The sequence below is a fragment of the Aptenodytes forsteri genome, unplaced genomic scaffold (assembly GCF_000699145.1).
Source record: "Aptenodytes forsteri isolate BGI_AS27 unplaced genomic scaffold, ASM69914v1 Scaffold195, whole genome shotgun sequence".
NCBI classification, from domain to species: domain Eukaryota; kingdom Metazoa; phylum Chordata; class Aves; order Sphenisciformes; family Spheniscidae; genus Aptenodytes; species Aptenodytes forsteri.
This window is the reverse complement of record NW_008795317.1, coordinates 2236394-2255957: the sequence shown is the minus strand read 5'-3', so window position 1 is coordinate 2255957 and position 19564 is coordinate 2236394. Positions and strand designations below refer to the sequence as shown.

Here is a 19564-nt window from a genome sequence, read left to right as displayed (position 1 = left end):
GTGTCCCTGCCTATGGCAGGGGTGTTGGAACTAGATGATCTTTAAGGTTCCTTCCAACCCAAACCATTCCACGATTCTATGATTTAAAATGACCTGCAATTAATGGGCATTTCAAACAGCAGGTCATTTGGGAAAGTAGCCCTGCTTTACAGGAATGCAATTGGTCTACCAGGCGACCAGCAACTGATGGCAAGCTCCTCCAAAGCCATTAAAACAGAAGTACTACTGTGTAGCTATTGAAGGACAAAACTTTCCCGTTAGCAAGCAGTGGGGAATTTGGCTGTGCAGCCTCAGGCAAACATTAGCGCGTATCAATCATTTTGTGCATCGGTGCATAGAAAACGGTACAAAACCAGATACTTTCCTCTTAAAAGTATAAAGCAGCACTCTCTGGCAGTATAAGGTTAGAGACAACAATTACAGGAGGAAAGCAATGCTAGCAGCACACGTACACACACAAACACAGCAGTCTCAGATCTAAGTTCTTTCTTTTTCTCCACCCATACTGCCGCCTTCTGGGAAGCAGCTTCTTTCACTGCCCATTTATCTGAGATTCATCGAACTCTTCAGCTATTGGCAGTATTACTTTAAAGCCTGGGCCTACAAACCCCTGCCCCTGCTCCAACCCCTCCCAAGCCCTACCTAGTCAGTACACTACGTTTGCATATTGTATGGGATATCTGGCAATACCCAACATCAAAAGCTTACAGGAAACAGCATTTCTCATTCATGTGCAGCTGCCAAATGCTTTCCCAGATTCCTTCACCACTGCTCTCCACTTCTGACGCTATCTCATAATAAATCTCTGCTGAAGAGAGATCACAGCCATGATGTGGCTTACAGAACAGCTGTAGGAAGGAAAATGTGTAACTACTATGAGGACAGTATTTATGTCATCAACACTGATTTATGCATGTTTGTGCAGACTGTGCAAGGCTAGAAAGTTACTTCTGTTCCTGACCAATTCTACCACAGATACTCCCGCAATGCATCAGGAGAGGACAAGCTTCATAGCAGACTGCTGTCCTTCCCAACTGAAGGCAAACAGCTTGAGAAGTGTGGCTGCACTCAGGCTCCCTTTTCTTCCCTGCTTTTCTGAATGTCTTATCCACCCCAGTATTTCACTGGCCACTGAACTATTGAACTGCGCATTTCACTGTGCTGTGGACCCTTGCGATCGTACCAGTACTCCATGTACTGAACCATTCATACCTTTCTGCTATAGTTGCCTGATGCATCATATTCTCCACTTTAACCCACACTGGTAATGGCTGAGAGAGTTTTCTTCATGTCTGGCTGATGGCAAAGATGCAACACAATGGTCCCATAAACCACTAGTCTTCCCTCCAGTCTTCTGTATTATTGAAGTCTGCATATGAATAAAAGAGAACTCCATCCTGGATCTGAACTACACCCTCGTGAAGGGAGATATCTTTTATATTGGCATAATCACAATCAGAATCTCATACACTTTGTACAGTACAATAATCAAACCTGATAAAATCAGTACAGTCAGCTGGCCATACTTATCTTATGCCCCAGCATGCACTCTTCCTCACATAAATAAGTATCTCAAATTCCCTTTTCAAGTCCTTGTCTGCTTCCAAGCACCATGCTTCAAACCATGCTCTTCCAGCCGTGAAGACTGAAGAACAGAAATACTGTTCATCTATTGGACTACAGGTCTGTAACTAGTACAAGGAAACAACCATCTTAAACATGCACCGTGTAAGATTCTGTTTTTTAGGAAACAGTCAAAAAAGAAGTTTAAGAGTTTGAAAAGGAAAAAGAAGAAACCTTAATTTCAACTTCAGGTTCTATTTCTCTGTCTCAAGGCCTGCTCCTCCTTTTGTCCACCCACACACACCCCAGCATGAAAGCAAAAGAAGCAAGGGAAACTCAGTAGCTACAAGCTTCCATCTCACACCTGTCAGTGCATTTACTAACAGACCAACAGGAGCCCAAAAAGCAGATGGTCAGCTGTACTGCCCTGAAAGGACAACCTTCTGATGCCATCACTGGAAAACAGGAGCATCCATCCACTTGGCAGCTTCAAGTCGTACCCCAGGAGATGCTTGGCAGTGTCATACAGATCTCTGCCTCGCAGGTACTGCTGTTCCCGTACTTCCGAACACAAGTGGAGAAGCTTTATTGATTTGTCTATTGTAGTTTTCACAAGGAGTGTGCTGTCTTCTCTTATACCAGTGAGAGAAGAAAAAAAAAAATCTGACCCACCTGCCTCTCCCCTTTTCCTGTTTTTGCCAGAAAGCTCCCCTGTGCCATTCACAGCCTGTACTGGGGACTCAGCATGCTCACGTGCCTCTCAGAAACACCTACACCAATGCAGGCAGCGTGGCGAACAAACAGGAGGAGCTAGAAAGACTATGCACAGTTACGGGGAGATGACCTCATTGGGATCATGGAGACACGGTGGAATGGTTCACACAACTGAAGCCCTGCAATGGATGGATACAGGCTCTTCAGGAAGGGCAGGCTGGGAGGGCGAGGAGGGGGACTTGCCCTTTATTTGAGAGAGCAGCTGGATGCATGGAGCTCTGCCTGGGGATGGTTCAGGAGCCAGTTGAGAACTTATGGGTCATGATTAGTGGGTAGACCAACACAGATGCCATTGTAGTGGGTATCTGTAATAACACCTATCTGCATTTTAACAGAACTTCAAGCTCAAGTTAAGATTGATGGTCTTTTGAGAGGCAGGTCCCTCCCCGCTTCCCTGCATATAGTCTAAATACATAAGAAGGGCAAAGAAGGGAAAATAGGTTATGGGAGGTAACACCACAGGTTAACACCTCAGGTACAGGACTCGGCTCCCCTGTGTCACACTACAGGGCACTAGCAACTAGATCCCGATGCCTCTTCCAGACAGTTTCTCGCACAGCTTCCTTTCAGTTAAGTTTATTATTTACATGAAGGTTCAAAGCAGTATTAGACATTATTTTCTCCGCCTGAGCAGATCAGAACAGCATAATAAGCCAAAGGTGGCACACAGCTAGGTCTTCTCCACCTTTTAGTTGCCCACAGTCAGTGTGGCACCTACATGACACAGTGGTTTGCTCCAAGTGATGTGCCTATTTGGTAATTCCTCTATGATTTTCACAGGAGGTTGCTAACTTCATGTGGAATAAGGCTCCCTTCCAGAAAAATGCTCATTTTCCCCTCCCACATTCTGTTGATGTTACCTCATTATTAACCTGCAGTCAACTTATTTGCAAGGAGTGTGAGAAAGCCAGTTCCTGGAATTTTAATTTTGGCATACTTAGTTCCTGATAAAATTTATTTTATAATTTTCCCAGTCATGTGAAGAAAGGCTTTTATGAAGAAAGAATAAGTGGAATCAAAAATATTCAAACTAAAAGGCGATTAAAAGTTAATCAAGAAATCAAAGCCTATTTGCATCTTTACAATACACGAAATTACCTTTCTTTCCCCTCCCTCTGCATTTAAATGCACCAAACTGAATGAGAAGCTTAAAGTCCAACAAATGTTTAAGGAATAAGAAGTTCAAGGAATTACACATTATAATAACTTCCCTCTCTAAAAGCAAAGGGGCAGAACAAGGCAAGTTGAGTATCTTTTCCAGTTCCTTGTTTCTTATGAAATTCTCTGTGCAAAAAAAAAAACCAACAAAACACCAAAAACCAAGGATGAAGCTGCTAGTGTGGGATGGCAAACCTCAGAGCAGTGACAGGCCCAGAAATGAAGGTTTATGCAGGGAAGTGAGAGAAAAGTAGGAGAAAGGAACTGGTGGTCCGTTATAGGAAAGAGAACTGGAAATAGGAGAATGGCCACATCAGATTTAAGGTGCACTTCTATGAACTATTCTCAGTGGATACTGGGTTATCTCCAACAACACAAAATCATTGCCAAACCTGTGTATTTGATGCAAAAGGACGCACTCTGTCCAGGACCACACACACAAAGTGCCACAGCAGACCTGACCATTAGGAGGCAGAATTCCACTCATTTTCCCTCTGAAAGGGGTGAAAGATTTTGAAAAAGGAAAATTAAGATAGGGTTGGTTCAAAATTGGAGCAAGTGTGCTACTTCATATTTTACAAAAATTGTACTAAAAGCACAGTGTGTCGGTAAGTGATACAACTCTAATAAATAAGTTTATGGTTTTCAGAATTCACTTAATGAACTCTGAGCCTGTTTAAGGTCTTCGTGGACCAGGATGATCCAAAAATCCTGGCATTATTTTCCATGCTTTTGTAGTAATCTTAATTCTACCAGAAAATAACTCACAAAAAAACCTCCTTCAAGTTCAATTTCAAAGACAGAAATTAATTATTTTTCTTAAGTCCAGTTTTCTCTCCTTCAATTTGGCCTCTGAACACTTGGAAGACGTTACCAGTCTCCAGCTCCCTCTTATTTTGTAGTGAAAATCCCTCAGGACCTTTCCATTAACATTGAAGAACTACCGAACCATGACCATGAATCATCCCACTCACCTGCACTTATCAAGCAAACCATTTTTGCTTTTGAGATGGTGGCAGCGGAGAGCAAGGTTTGCCTATTATCTGACCAGAAGAATGTACTTCCATGCCACCTGGTACAGTTACTGGTTTGATTTCAAAGAAGGAGGAAAAAAAAGCATTCCCAATTCGTGTTGATGTGAGTAAGAACGGTCAGGCTTTAATACCTCAACTATTTCATTCTTTACCATAAGGCACTTAGGATTTTAGACCCTACTAGCTGTCAAAACCCTTTGGTTAGAAGAATAAATTTTCTACTTTCCTTCTAGGCAAGAGGGCCTATTAATAAGTTACTTGTCTCCTTCCACATTTTTCACACCACTTGCAGCAAGAGTTGCTGTACTGTGGATAAAAGATACTGACATTTTCACATATATTCCATATTTTCTCAGGAGATCAGTATTTTTTTCCATCAGGCTGCTGCTGCTTATGATAGGATATGTCTTCAGATAGCAACTCAAGTTCAGATCTAGAATATTTCAAAGCTCTCAGCTCCAAGAAATAAACCGCATATGACCCCCAGCAACATCTACATCCTCTAGACCATTACTTACCATTTTCATAAACTGACAGATCTTTCTTCAAAATATAAAATCGGCCAAATGCATTAAAACTCACTGATCTGGCAAGCATAATTAATCCTTATTCATTCTTAATATGTTATGAGTTATCTCATCTGAGTGGTTAAAGACACCTCATGATCCGTAAACCACTTACATATTACAGCTAGGTAAGCTGTTTCTACCCCAAGATTTTGTAACCTACAGCATGTCTGTCTGAGTCCAGCAGCAATTACAGAGTAAAGTAACTATATCCTTTTTGAAGCTGATGCAGAAGTGAAAGGTGCTTAGAAGATGCTTCAGATCTTCTGTCATATTCCACATATTAGATGATGAGTGGCACGATGTGTCATATGACTGGATGTGCTGTTTTGCTATTTTTTCACACACCTATCTAGCTGGATTTTTCTTAGACCGAAATGGACTTTGAAATACAGATTATTCTCACGTAAAACCAAATCCTTGTCCAAGATTTCTATCCTTCACATAGAGTTGCTGCTTAGGGAAAGGCCTCCCAGGACCACAAAGAGAAAGAAAAATCTGTCACACTTCTTGTGCACTGTAGGTATTTAGCCAATTTCACAGGTGGGAATCCAGGATAAAATTCCAACAAGACAAATCATGCTCTTCTAGATTATACTTGTGTGCCTCAGTAATTTAAGAATAAAATTATAAACAGAACCCCCAGGATTGCTGTACTGCATATCAAAACACAATGCCTCTTACAGATTCTTGAAGGTTTTTTTCACAGGGAACAAAACTCTCATATATTACCCCCTGATTCACCTGTCTGAAATATTCCTTCTTCCTTTTACGCTCCTCTGCCCTTTCAGTCCATGTTCTGGATGCATCAGGCACTTCCCTCTCAAACATTAACTTGAGTTAATGATGTTCCTTCAGAATTCAAAACAAGATGGTTGCACATGCTGATTAAAGTTTGAAAGAGCCAGCAAATTTCAGTGTTTTAAATCTACTTATAGGAAGAAATGTTAGAAATGGCCTACAGAAAGCAAAATTCTGCACTAATAAGCATGTGATATGAAAGACGTCAGATGAAAAAGAGAGACACCCACAGCCGGGATACCTATTTATTTTCCTTATCCTACTCACTGCTATTAAATAATTCAAGGTAAAAATTTAGAAACACTGTGCAACAAAGAGAAAAAAGGCAAATATCTATAACATTACTGTGGTGTAAACTCTCCACAACATGCCCAAAAACCCCAAACCATTAACACTTTACAGCTCTCATCTTCTCTCCTGTCAAACAGAACTGTTTTTTCTCCATTTGCATTTACAGTCCTTTCAAAAGTTGTCCAGTGTCTTGGAGAGCAAGGTTAAGCTCTGCAGGAGACAACAGATTGTAAGAACCTTGAGAATTAAAAATTTTCACAAAAATCTCACTTCAAAAATTATCCTGATTGGATTTGTATGATACTGACAGTGATTTGGAGTAAAATTTCCTGGCACTGTTCTAGCAATTAAGTTCTAGTATGTTCTGAGGTAGGGCCATTCCCTAGATCCATTAGGCTGAAGTACAGCCTGAAATTTTTAAAGTCATTAAGGCAAGATGACACATCATGGGGCAATTCACCAGGCATATATATGTGACATAGCTCTGGAATTTTTATCTTCTTTTTTTCCCCCACAACCAAAAGTACATGGGCAGTTTACCCTTGCCATCTGCAAATTGCATTTTGCGGGAAATTTAATAGCAATAATTTCATCTAGCTTTAATTTGGTCATATACACTTTAAATAACAAGAAAAAGAATATTGCTTACTCACTTTTGCATAGTAAGAAATAACATCTCACACAGAGTTAGTTTATGTTTCCCCAAAGCAGGCCAGGAAACAAAGTACTACCACATTAACGTAATCCCAAAACCCATTTTATTTCTTCTATAAATATTACTTTGAAGTGTGTTGTGGTGAGGAGATGACTAACCCCATATGAATGGGGCACTCCTCATACAGCCATGGTTGTTAGCTCAGACAGATTTATTACAGCATTAGCACTAGTGTTATGAACCTGAAAAAACCTTCCAGTCCATCTTAGCCTGGAGATGATGATTTTTGTAGGAGTCACCATTTACATACGTGTCACCTAAAGCCTGCCCTTTTGCTGGCTTTGACACCAGTGTTTTATGTTTCAGTAGAAGCAATCCTTAAAAAATCTGCAGGCCTTGGATGTCCTTATCCAAAGAGGAGGCAAATTTTAAGAGCTACAGTTCAGGGTTTGGAGCTTGCTATGTTGTGAAGTCTGTCAGCACTGACCGCATCCCTCCAGCATGCCCTGCCTGTACTGAATATCAGTGATGTAACTCTGTACGGGCCAGACGCTCCGGCTCATCGGTGGGTCTGAAAATGCCACCATGACCTGGTGCAGTCCTGTGCTTACTGATGAGAGATACCGATGCGCCTCACTGAAAACTGTATCCCTTAGGACTCAACTGTCTGAAGGATTGTTTATAGAGCCAAAAAGCCTAAAACAATGCTGTCTATCCTTTTTTTTTTAATCACAATGACTTTGGGGTTTTGGTTTTGGTGGGGGTGGTTGGTGGTGGTTTTTGGAGGGTTTTTTTTGTTTTGGTTTTTACTCTTTTTTTTACTCATTCTTTACTCTTAACAAGAAGAATTGAGGTATATTCACATTTAGAGATAAACAGACCAAATCCTGCCCTAATAGCCAAACCCTCCTTCTAACCATCAGAGAAACTCTATCTGGATTTTCTGCTGGCCCTACCTCTTTGCTGAAACTTGGTGTAGCTGAGAAACTACTGAGCTGAGAAAGTAGCTAAGAAAAAGTGTAGCATGACACTTCTGGTGGTTCATTCCAATGGAGAAAGCACCCAAGCAAAATACAACTCTGAAATCCCAAACTGTTGCTTAAAAATTATAGTAATAAGACACCGGCTTTTCAAATATCATGACCAGCTTCAAACAAGAATAAAGCACAGCAGAGAGTGGTGAGGGAATAGATCTGGAAAGACTGTCCCTACTTACTAAAAAGAAATAAAAATTTAAAAAAAATAAATCCAGGCCTTTAAATTAGGAATTACTGGCTTGAGTAGTGTTGCTGGTTGCTAAGATAAATGAGAATGAAAAGCGATGCAAAACTATCAGCCATACGGAAAGCATACCAACCGCAACCTCAGTGGCTAGCAAGAACTCTGTGGCATCTAAGAGATTTTTGTCATCTTGCCAGGGTTAGTGACAAAGAGCATGTACCCAAGAGACCACTTTTGCAAAGCAAGGTTTCTTTTTCATTTCCCAGCATGTCCCCATATCAAAACATCGCACCTGCAATAACCATGAATACAGAAAAAGTTGCTTTGGGTTTGAAGTGTCATAGGCCTTTGTGCTCAGCCCCTGAGCGATATCCTCAGCAAACCCAGCTGGCTCTTGGCACATGGCTGGCCCTCAGTCTCAGGCCACCAACTTCCAGCAAAACCAATTTCGACATGCCCCTGCCCCTCATCCCCTAAAAGGAGTACTAGGGGTACACGTGCTTTTCTTACGGTTAGATATGTGTTTGGCAAGTACCCACACAGCATGGCCACATCCATTTGCTCTAACAACTGATGAACTGCCTTATGAGGGGGAAATCATGCCTCAGGACCATCATCAAACATGATGCTGCAATGCATCTGTATCTTGTTCAGGTATTTTGATAACAACAGTCTAGTTTTCATCAGTTCGTGGCTATCCTTGTTCACAAGAGCCTCTGAACACTTCCTACCCTGCTGGGGGTCTCTGAACCACTCTACTCCTCTGTGAGGCTGTGAAGGAGCAACACTGACCCATGTGTCATGATACCAGCCACCAAGATTTTCTCATAGTTCAGAGAGATGTTCACATTACTAGGGCAGATTTCTGTTCCTTTCAGCAAGTGATGTAAGTAAAACTACCTAATTATGTTTTCAAATGTACTTAATGTTATCCTCATTCCTGTTTTTATGTCTAATGAGAAAGAAGCTATTCACAGACAAAGCTGAACAAAGCTGAGACAGCTACCCCACGCTCCTGGGATCGGTGTCTACCTTAATCAGAGACAACAGCTGAAGTGCTGCAGGACTGCATGATGCTTGTGTTGCACAATATCAATGAAGATGAGTGGTTTTGGTCTCTGGTCTGTTTTGATTAATGAACTCAGCGGCTGAAAATTTATTACAGTATGTGAGCATGCGTGTCCTCGAGTCTGACCTTTTAACTCCTACTTTTGTTCTTTTTCCATGATCCCTCTCACTATCTGGTCTAATTATAGTGTTCACAGGGGAATTTATGATTTGGCTTGGCATTCAAAGATGTGCCTTTTCCTCAGTGAACTTCATACTTCGGATGAGTCAAGCCCTGTAGTTCCAGGGAGTTCCTACCTAACAAGGAGAATTTAGCATAAACAGGCACCAAACGCTTGGGATCTTTCAGTGCAACTGAGAACACTAACAAAAGGCTCCTGAAACAATAGAGTTTGCTCAGTTGCTCAAAATCCAGATAGGCAAGCATCCATCAGTATTATGGTATGTTAAAAGTGGAAAATGCAATGCATTTTTAGAACTGTTCATCCCTACTCCACCTGCACAGCAAGGGGATTGCTGACACAGTGCCCAGATATGAAAACTGCAAATGGAAGTCCTCGGGTTTCTGCTATTGCTTAGGAAAAATAAACAATACGCAACCCAACCTGACAGCTTCACTGAACAAAATATACGAGAACTGTTATTTTGAAGCATATGTCTCCACAGGGAAGAAACTAAAAATTGCAATAGCTTTTTTTCCCCCCAAGTATTAAAAATGGAAAATATGTCTTTCCACAGACCCAGACAGTGGTTTTAAACCTGGTTTTATGTAACATCAGCCTCTCTGAAAGATCTGTCTGTAGACATATTCCCTATTAATTAGCAATTTAGTGGCCATCTGTGAAAAGGGATAAGCAAATATGTTTTGATTCATTTAAAATGAAGCTGAGGAGTTAATTGCTTTTACTTCCAGTAGTAACACTCATACTTCTCTCTATATATATACACATACACTCAATAAATAAAGTGAGGCAAAACCATGCAGGTCAGTTCATTGACAGATGTGAAGACAGTTTGCTTGACGAAACTATAATTTACCATATGTTCAGGAAAAACAGCTACATAGTAATATGAATTGCGTATCTTATCAGAAGCATCAAGCCTCCACAGAACAGAAATCCTTAAAAGCAGCCACTGGGTACTTCATCTCTATTTTAAAATAATTTGTTCTTCGCAAATAGATGTGCATTATTTGACGTCAAGAATCATGAGCGTTTTTCACCTACTCATGTCCCTCTTTGGTGGAGCTGACCAATGGACCATACATCCCCAGGGCTACACGATGAGTATGCTGCAGTCCCTCACAAATCCAATTAGGGGTTGAACCTACCCATGTCAAAATAACCGACAGTAAAACACTTTCTCCCTGAAAACTGCAGCCACAATGAGATCAGTAGGACAGCACGTGCAGTCATTGCATTTGAAGAACAAGAACCTCTCCCTGCAGAAGGTGGCCCCGAAGCAGAGACCAGGGCCACTGAGACCAAGCCATGCTTTCTTATACTTTGCCCCAAGAGTAAAACCAACCAACCCAGTCAGCCCCACAGGCTCAATACACACACACAGCTTATTCACCTCAATCATCCCTTCCCAGTGTCTACTCACTGCTAACATGACATACACACCGTTCCTTCTACAAGCTCACGTACCTTAAACTTTTTACTAGGCCAACATTTGCACTCAACTCAGCCAAAATTCCCACTGGTCCAGTATAGCTTCACTAACATACCTCTAAATTTTTAATTAAAAGCTGCCTGGATTTATTATTTACCATAATGAAAGACTGAATAAAAAAGAAAATGGAAGTGTTCTGACCTACTTTTTTAAACTGCTATGACATTATAGCAAAGTACTATTACTGGTGGTCAATGGGTCTACAAAGAGTTAATGTAACACAAATGTATTTCTGCCACAGGATCAGCTTTACAGAGGGATTAAGCAGTGAGCAGAAGGGGATATATCAGTGGCTGAGCAGCAGAGAAAACCAAATTTTGTCTTACGGAACATGGAACATAATTACAGAGTATTAATTCCATCTCTCTGTGCATAAGCACACTAAACACACATGGAAGGACACTAGTTATGAACTGCTTATGCTTTCAAATACCTGTAATATTCTGAGCCTTTCTGACACAAACGTCCTGTTTGGATGTCACCATAGTCCCGTGCTGACTGTACCACAAGCCTTTCAGTCAGTTGGCCAGTGGAGAAGACAGCAATACATGTCTTAAAATCACTTGTTTACACAGTAACTCCTCTCCTGAAACAAAGAGGCTCAACAGAAAACACTCCAAGATCAAAGAAAAAAGTATTGCTGCTATTCACGACTTTCCTCCCCAGGAACTATTCAAGATACTCAGCCCGTAAATCAAGTAAACCAAAACAAAATTAAAAGCTAAGTTTGCTAGAAACAAGGACCAGAAAGCCTTGCAAAACTGCGCCACCTGGCAATGCTCCTCAGGGTAGCATACACCATGTCCAGCCTTCCCCAAAGATACAAGAACTTTGCATAATCAAATCCATTCTATTAAAAATAATTCTAGAATATCAAACATGGAGAAAAAAACATATGCTCTCTTTTTCTTCTTTTAAGCATAATAATATATGTGCACTCTCTCTGTGTATGTATACACATATGCTATGTATGTATGTATGTATGCATGTATATATGTAACTTATTTGTTAAGTTCATTGAATAGGAAGAGTTCAGACTTCTAAAAGTAAATTCTTCCTTTCCCTCCACTTGATGCCAACATCTGCACTCCTGGGAAGCAGTCCTTGAGTGCCCCTACCAAACCATGGCGGCATAGCTCATGTAGCAAACTGAAGTCAAGACCATTGACACCAAAAATCAGAAGGAGGGTGCAAAGGCAGTGCTATGACTCTAAGCTGGACCCAGGAATGAGCAAGCACCACGCTGTTGTAGTTTCTCAGTCAGCCACCAGTGGGAGGCAAGTGCTTACCGTGCACTGAAGTGGGACCTGCACCCTAAGTTTCTGCAGGGTAGCTACACACACAGCCCGGGCAAGGCAGGTGGGGGTCGCAGACATTTTCACACATGTTGACCACCATCTCCATTTCAAGAAAATTCAGTTTCTTTTACGAATAAAGAGAAGATCAACATTTCAAAGGTGATCTTGCTAATAAAATTGTGACCGTGGGCTTAGCTGGCCACACTCCTGTTTAACAAGCCACTAGTTTTTTGACACAGCATTTGTTGCTATTCAAAAAGAGCACAGGATAAAACGCACAAAGAGAAGGAAACGTTATCATTTTCTTTCTGCTCATCTAAACCTGTCCCCATCAGGCTAATGGAAGTTTTACTATTTATTCACAGAGGTTAACTGGCCCAAGGGGAAAAAATTACCCTCCTATTAAAAATTTCCAGCCTATTTAAAGTAAATTTTTCCTGGAATCACTTTAAAATATTAATGTTGGTTATTATACATTTGTCCTCAAATACTCTTTTTTTTTGCTGACACTATAGTGGCAGTGCTGGAATCTCAGAACCAATCTTGTTAACATGTTATCTTACTCAACTAAACAAAAACGATAACGTCCTCGAAGAAAAAGTGACAGCGTTGTTTCCATTTCATACAGAAAAGGTTGTAAAATGACTTTACTTATTTCACTGGACTATTTAAATATACAGGCATGTATTTTTGCCCAGGCTATACCTAGCCACTTCAAAACCAAGATAAATTCACATAGTTCTTAAAGACTTATCCTCTAGCAGCGAAGAAGTTAATGGAGTGGTATGTTTGACGTTGGACGCAGCAAATCCCACCTATCTTCAGTTGGAGCTTTAGATAGTCAAACAATTAGGCTCTCTTTGCATCCTTCATGGAAAGAAAATGGCATTCCCTGTGCTACTGAAAGATAGCAGTAGCTTTTGAGGATGCATCACGAGATAGGTGCTAAAAAAAATGCACTGTTAATGGCAAAGTATAAACAAGAAATCACATACCCTTTCCTTTTATTAGTGGGCAGTAACACATTAGCAGAACTGATTTGAAATTGCTTATTTCTGATGCTTTGGACATCCACAGCCCCTAGCAATCCCATGCGCAAATCTATGTGATCTGCAAAATGAGGACCATAACAGGAACATGTAGCCACCAGCTGTGATATGAGTAGCCCAGCTCGTAACAAACATGTTACTTGGCATGGGACAAATATGAATTTTTCTGAGTGATGTACAAAAGCTTTAGCCAGGAAACTTCTTTTCCCTCCCCCACATCTGTCACCCATACATTTGCCATGTACCTTCCAGGTTCCCAACAGATCAGATAAAATTCTTATAAAATAGCCCTAGTTCAAGCTGAGATCAATGTTTGAGAGCTTAATTCTACAGGCAAAATAGTGTTATTTTAACATAAAATTTTATGGTGGAAGAATGTCTGTCAACAATTAAGCTCTAAATAGCTGCAAACTAAACAAATCAGTTTTGTTCCTCCCATCCCGAGGAATGACCATAGCTCAAAACTTCAGCATGTTAAAAGCAATCAAGACCCTACAAAAACCAGAGGTAAACTCAAAGATTGGATTACTTAGTTGCCATTCCCGCAAACACATATTGCGAATAGTCCTAATGGTTTCCAACTAGTTGTTCATAGGATAAAGGTGCTGTGCAGATACACAGTCAGTTGCAGGGTTAGAAATGTAAGGTTCTAGAAGTCCAAATACAAACAAAATTGTTTCCCTCAAATGTGATTGCATTCACGAGATTTAAAATTGCCAGAACACTATTTTTTACAACTTGCTGAAATTAAAGTTCATTTTAGAATTCAGAGCAGATATCTATCAACATTAATCTTGCATGATTTCATTTTCTTTCCACCATATTTTCATATGAAGAGTTTGGAGCAGGTACAACTTCAAAGTATCCCCATGCACATTCTTCATTTTATGAAGGTTATGTTCATTCAGTATTCATAGTACTAAATAACAATACTGAATATTACTAGCTGTTCTTGTCTAGCTAGTATCATGAGCATAACCCAACGAACAATAAGCCAAAGGTCAGGATATTTCCTATTAAACAGGTACCTTCATCAGGAAATATGTTTGGAAGCCTGTTTTGTACTGCACTGCTACATTGTCTACTGCACCTTCTCATGAGGAAACCGTGTAATTGTCTCCAAGTTTTATATAAATTTCCCTTCTGCTACGCAGGTGTTTTATTAGGATGATGGGACTCTTAGCAGCATAAAAAGCTAGAACAAAATTAACAATTTTTATAGCTAAAATATCCCAATCCCTACGCGATCGAGAATGCTCGTTTTTATACTTCTTCTCACTAACCTTCAGCCTGCTTAACACTGCACACGTAATCTCAGTATGTGATTTCATTGTTGCTGTAAAATGACACACACATCAGAATCAAAGCTTCACGTTTCTATCATAACAGGCACCGTGCTGCTAATTGAGTTACATTATATATTTGGTTTTAATTTTCTGCTTAGCAAGGATTGACTTTTTTCTCCTCTAGATGTAATATTACCGTATAGAAGCTTCTCTCTTTCTCCATATGATATGCTCTTCCATGTACAAATTTTTTTTCCTTATTTTGGTTCAAATTTCACCCTTACCTAGAAAAACATGACCTAGTTTAACGGTGGCGACCATATGGTTCTTAACTCCAAGTAGTTTTCAAGGCACTTGGAATGCAGATCCTGCACTGAAGTGACACAACATGGCCAAAAGCTGGACAGCTTGGCAATATGAATCCCTTGCAACAAGGAAATGTGAGCCAGAGGTGCCCAAGGCCAGTATCATCCCGGTTGCTTTAGGATCTGACTGTATGTTCAGCCCACAGCAGAGTTCGTGGCCTCTAGAGACCTACTGTTCTCTCTCCCTTACGAGATGCTCTTGGACCTCCTCCCACTCACCGACCCACTTGTCCAATATATACAGCTCTCAGACGTACAAAGATTTTGCCACATACCAAATGGAGGCACAAAGATTGCCTGTGCTCACTCGGGAGCATTAATTTTTAATACTTCAGGCTTTACACGTTTTATGGTTTACTTACAAGAGAATATTGAAAGGATATTGACAGAATATTGCTTCCAAAATGACTGAATTTTTGCTAGCCACAGCAATACTCCCAATTGTGATTTTAAAACTAACCAGTAAGAAAGTGTGTAATAACTACATTGCCACCAAAAATATTTTAAGCTGCATAATAATATTTGACACAATTCCAGATGTTCTTATGATATCAGTATTCATGACACACAGCTACTTGGCATTGTGTGTGTGAGAGACAGAATCTCTAATACTTACAGCCAATCATCATCATAGCAACAGCAAAGATCTTCTCCCCATCTGTAGTCGGAGCGATGTTCCCAAATCCAACACTGGTGAGGCTGGTCATTGTAAAATACAACGAGGAGATGTAGACCGAATCTTTGCTCGGTCCGCCTTCCCATTTTCCAAAGCCTGATGTGTTAAAGCGGTAAGGTGTTCCTATTGACATCCCCAGCTGATAGAGCCAGCTCTCAGTTCGGATCGTGTTTGTATCCTCATCGATAACTTCATAGTCTCCTATGCTGTACCAAATGCAGGCCAACCAGTGTGCTGCAAGACCAAAAACGCACACCAGCAGAACCAAGACTGCTGCTCCGTATTCAATGTAGTGGTCCAACTTCCGAGCTACACGACCCAGCCGAAGTAGCCTGACCACTTTAAGTGAACTGAAGAGGCTACTGATGCCCTAGAAGGATAAAGCACAGTGACCATTAGAATTTAGTATTAAAGCAACAATATTCATAACTGCAGTTTCCAAAGACACGAGGTGATCCAATCACAAATAGATGGTCATCAGATAACACCTGAAAAGCAAGATTGTGAAACATGAAAAGGTTAGTGACCCTTTTCAGGGATGGATATATGCACTCTTGTCTTCATCCACTAACATCTTGTGGGTTGCTCTCTGAACTCCCCTTTCAGATGGTTTGAATAGGTCTACAAATATGTTTGTAAAGGTGCTAAATGACAGGCTATTTATTGCACGTCCAGTTGTGCAAGCAGACCATCCCTGAGCATCCTGATGCTACTTTAGGCTGATTGAAAATAAATGTGGAAGTCACTGGCCATTAAACTATACAAATCTAATGTTGAGAGGAACATAACCAGACACCTATTGAATTCACTCCAGCATCTGGAGTCATGAACCTCTTATGGCTGTTCCTGACTTCCTCATGATCTTGGGCAACACGTGTCCTCTCATGTCTCAGATATAACACAGTTTGCAGTGTTTAGCTCAGACATACCAGGAAGATAAATAAGGAAGGCCAAAAAATACTGGAAGTACCTGGTGATTTGTAATTTTTCAGTGTAACAACACATTTCCTATGAGTTTACTTTCATACAAGAATTCACGCACTAATAATCATTCCTCTGACATTTCTTACAGGGACTACACAAAACTTAACTATTTCAAATATCTCACTGTCTAATCTCCACATCATACTCCTTTTATGACAGGCATTGTTATCAATGTAGTATTTCTGTGCTGATACTAATATGGGTCCCATAAAACAGAATTAAGCCAGCATGTAGGATTTTGTATTGTTAACTTCTAGACAGATTTGCAATCCCATGCACAAGAAGTTAAATAAAAAAATTCAAAGCCATTTGGGGCACTAGAAGATCTGAATAGCCTTTCATAAAAATCCTTTCTTCTTTTTTCTACTCCCTCTTATCAAGACTGTTTCATACATAGAAGTCTGATTAAAATTTAAGCAGACTGGTTTAATGAGTATTTCTGGAAATGCATAATTGCATACTTCTGGTCACCAGCTTTTACTGGAAGTTTGTTTATTCCTGCATAAATACAACTGCTTCAGTATCTTAGGCTGGTTCAATGCACTAGAAGAGATGTTTTATTAAATAATTACATAAAGCATATTGACTCATGTTCCCTAGGACTGCAGCAATGTATTTCCCCTTTATTTCATGAATTTGTCATGATTACAGTGACTCATTTTCAGAGACAGATGTAATCTGTTACCTGGGAACACACTATCAATTTCTATTAAGTATTTGGACAAGATCTGACACAACCAGGGGGAGGGGAGTAAAAAGGAAGAAAAAAAAGGAGAAAAAAGCAGCCTTCCTTTAAATCGGAGATATTTGCAGAGATCTAGAAGAGACCAAGTGATCTATACTTTTCATGATTATCTATGCCAACCTTTTCAAGTCACTGATGCAAAAATTCCTTCACAAAGTAAAAGTTAATTTCCATTTCCCATTCATTCCATACCTGGCTTTGTTTTGTAAACAATGGAGCAAAGCCTTGATGCCAGTTCAGAGAATATGACACAGAAGGCATAAGGCCTTCATTTCCAGGGGAGGGAAAGCAGGAACTTCTGAACACTCAGAATGGAGAAGAAAAGCAAAGGGGAAAACACAAAAAACTGTAACACGATAACCATATTTTAGAACTGGATATGCAAGTCCCTGAGTGACAAGCACATATAGTCTCTGCATTCTAAACATCCGCATTCTGACATTACAATACAACTTTCTGGCCTTTTTCCTCAGGACCAATGCCCATTTCTCCCTTTCCTCTTTACAAACTTTAACAGCAAAACAGTAATATTTTACATTTTGAGAAGTCGCCAGTAATGGCCTGCTTTTAGCTTCAGTCTCAAAGCCAAGCTTTTTAATCATGCAGTGCTTACAAGTCTCAGGCAAAGGCAGGAAATTTTTTCCATCCCAGCATTCTAAACACCAGTTTTATTTTTGTTCAAAAATAGTGGTGCAAAATTCGTTCTTAACATTAAAACTCATCACTGGGATTTAAAAAAAAACAACATGCTGTTTGTCAGTGAGAGTCCTACCAAAGACAAAAATAATAATGATTCAGGAAGGACTTAAAAGTTTGGAATTTGATTAATTCTTAATTGAAAAAAAGAGTGAAGGATTAGAAACACTTGTGGAGGGAATCACAGAAGGGGAGTTTAAGAAATTGGATATGAAAAATGCAAATACAAAATAAAATATTTGAAATTAGGTTTAAAACATTTAAGGCAAACTACTTTGCTTTCAGAATACTCTTATCCTAATTTCCCTTGTGAAAGTCACAAAAAGAAATTTTGTAAAAACATTTAAAATGTGATAGAACGGCATCATTTGGGAGAAAGTGATTCTACCAAATTCTGACCAGAGATAGAGAGAATTAGGTTTTTTGTACAAAAAGAACTTGCTTATTTACAGAAAATAAATACTTGATTTGGTTGGGTTGAAAGGGTGCATTGAATATTCAAATTAGTCACAATTTTCACCTGACTGCATTGCCAATAAGATTCTAAAAGTTCAGAAAAAGCTTTAAAAAATTCATTTATTTTTAGCTCAGCATTAACAGTTATTTTCTATTTGATTTCCTCAGAGGAAAGGATTTGTCTATTCTAAATGGATCAATATCAAGAGGAAGAAATGGTCAGGGAAATAATTATTCATATAACTCTCTTAAAAATTTCTAAGTGACAGAATTTCAAATGGGTATAAACAATGGAAACTTAATAGACTGTTTCATAGATGATACAGTAGAAAAAAATCAGGTCGTTCTCCAATACTTTAAAATGGTACTTTTTGTTACTAAATTTAGCAAGTAATATTTTAATACTCACAGGAATAGATCTGCTGGATTCAAAATTGACATTTTTAGATTTCCACTTTCCAAAATAGAACTGCACTTTTAGATTACTGTCCATTTTAATGCTCTTATCAGTGCATATTATTTTTATGCTTTTATCTTACAGATGGCTCCAAGATGTCACGCAAAAGAGCCTGAACTCAACTTACTCCTCTTGATGCATGTCCCACCCTCTTAGCTCTGCTACTCCTATAACCTTTGAGAGGCAGATTAAGAGAACCCAGAGCTCCTTCTGCCCAAAGGACAAAGATACACCTCAGTTCATAAAGAGCTGGTAATTGCACTACAGGTCCCAAACAGGCACCCCCAGATGCTCTGCTCTAAAGGATCACCGTAAGGAACTCCTGTGCAGCAGGCAGGGAAAGGACAAGACTAAGTAATATCCCACAAAGTCCTACCTGGGCCTGCCTTACTCAGACACAGTTCCACCTATTAGTACTCTATCCAACAGATGCCTGCCCTTAGGGGTATGCAGAAGCTAAGAAATCTGTTATATGGCCAGGGTAGAAAAATAGTATATTTTTACTATGTTTTGTTACAGAGATAACTTGTGTGCAGCGCTTACTTAAATATGCAGCACTTAGTCAAATATGGCAGAAAATGCTGAATTTCACACAAACCTATATATCAAATTGTTTGAAGTAACTGAATGACACTACATAAAGATGCTACTGCTGATACCTGCATATTGTTGTTGATAAATATTTAATAGGCTGGCAGTTTTACTTTCGTTGCCAGTGATGGCTGATGCATGAAAATGGAAGAATCT

At 39.8% G+C, this 19564-nt stretch overlaps 1 protein-coding gene across 1 annotated transcript in view; it reads right to left on the bottom strand.

Moving 5' to 3' along the window:
- The window catches only part of KCNH1 (potassium voltage-gated channel subfamily H member 1), a 202665-nt gene that overhangs the window by 143877 nt on the left and 39224 nt on the right, over positions 1-19564 (bottom strand). The window contains exon 7 of the mRNA XM_009279630.2: positions 15420-15849. Coding sequence (XP_009277905.2) covers positions 15420-15849 — 430 coding nt within the window. The remainder of the gene's footprint in view (positions 1-15419; positions 15850-19564) is intronic.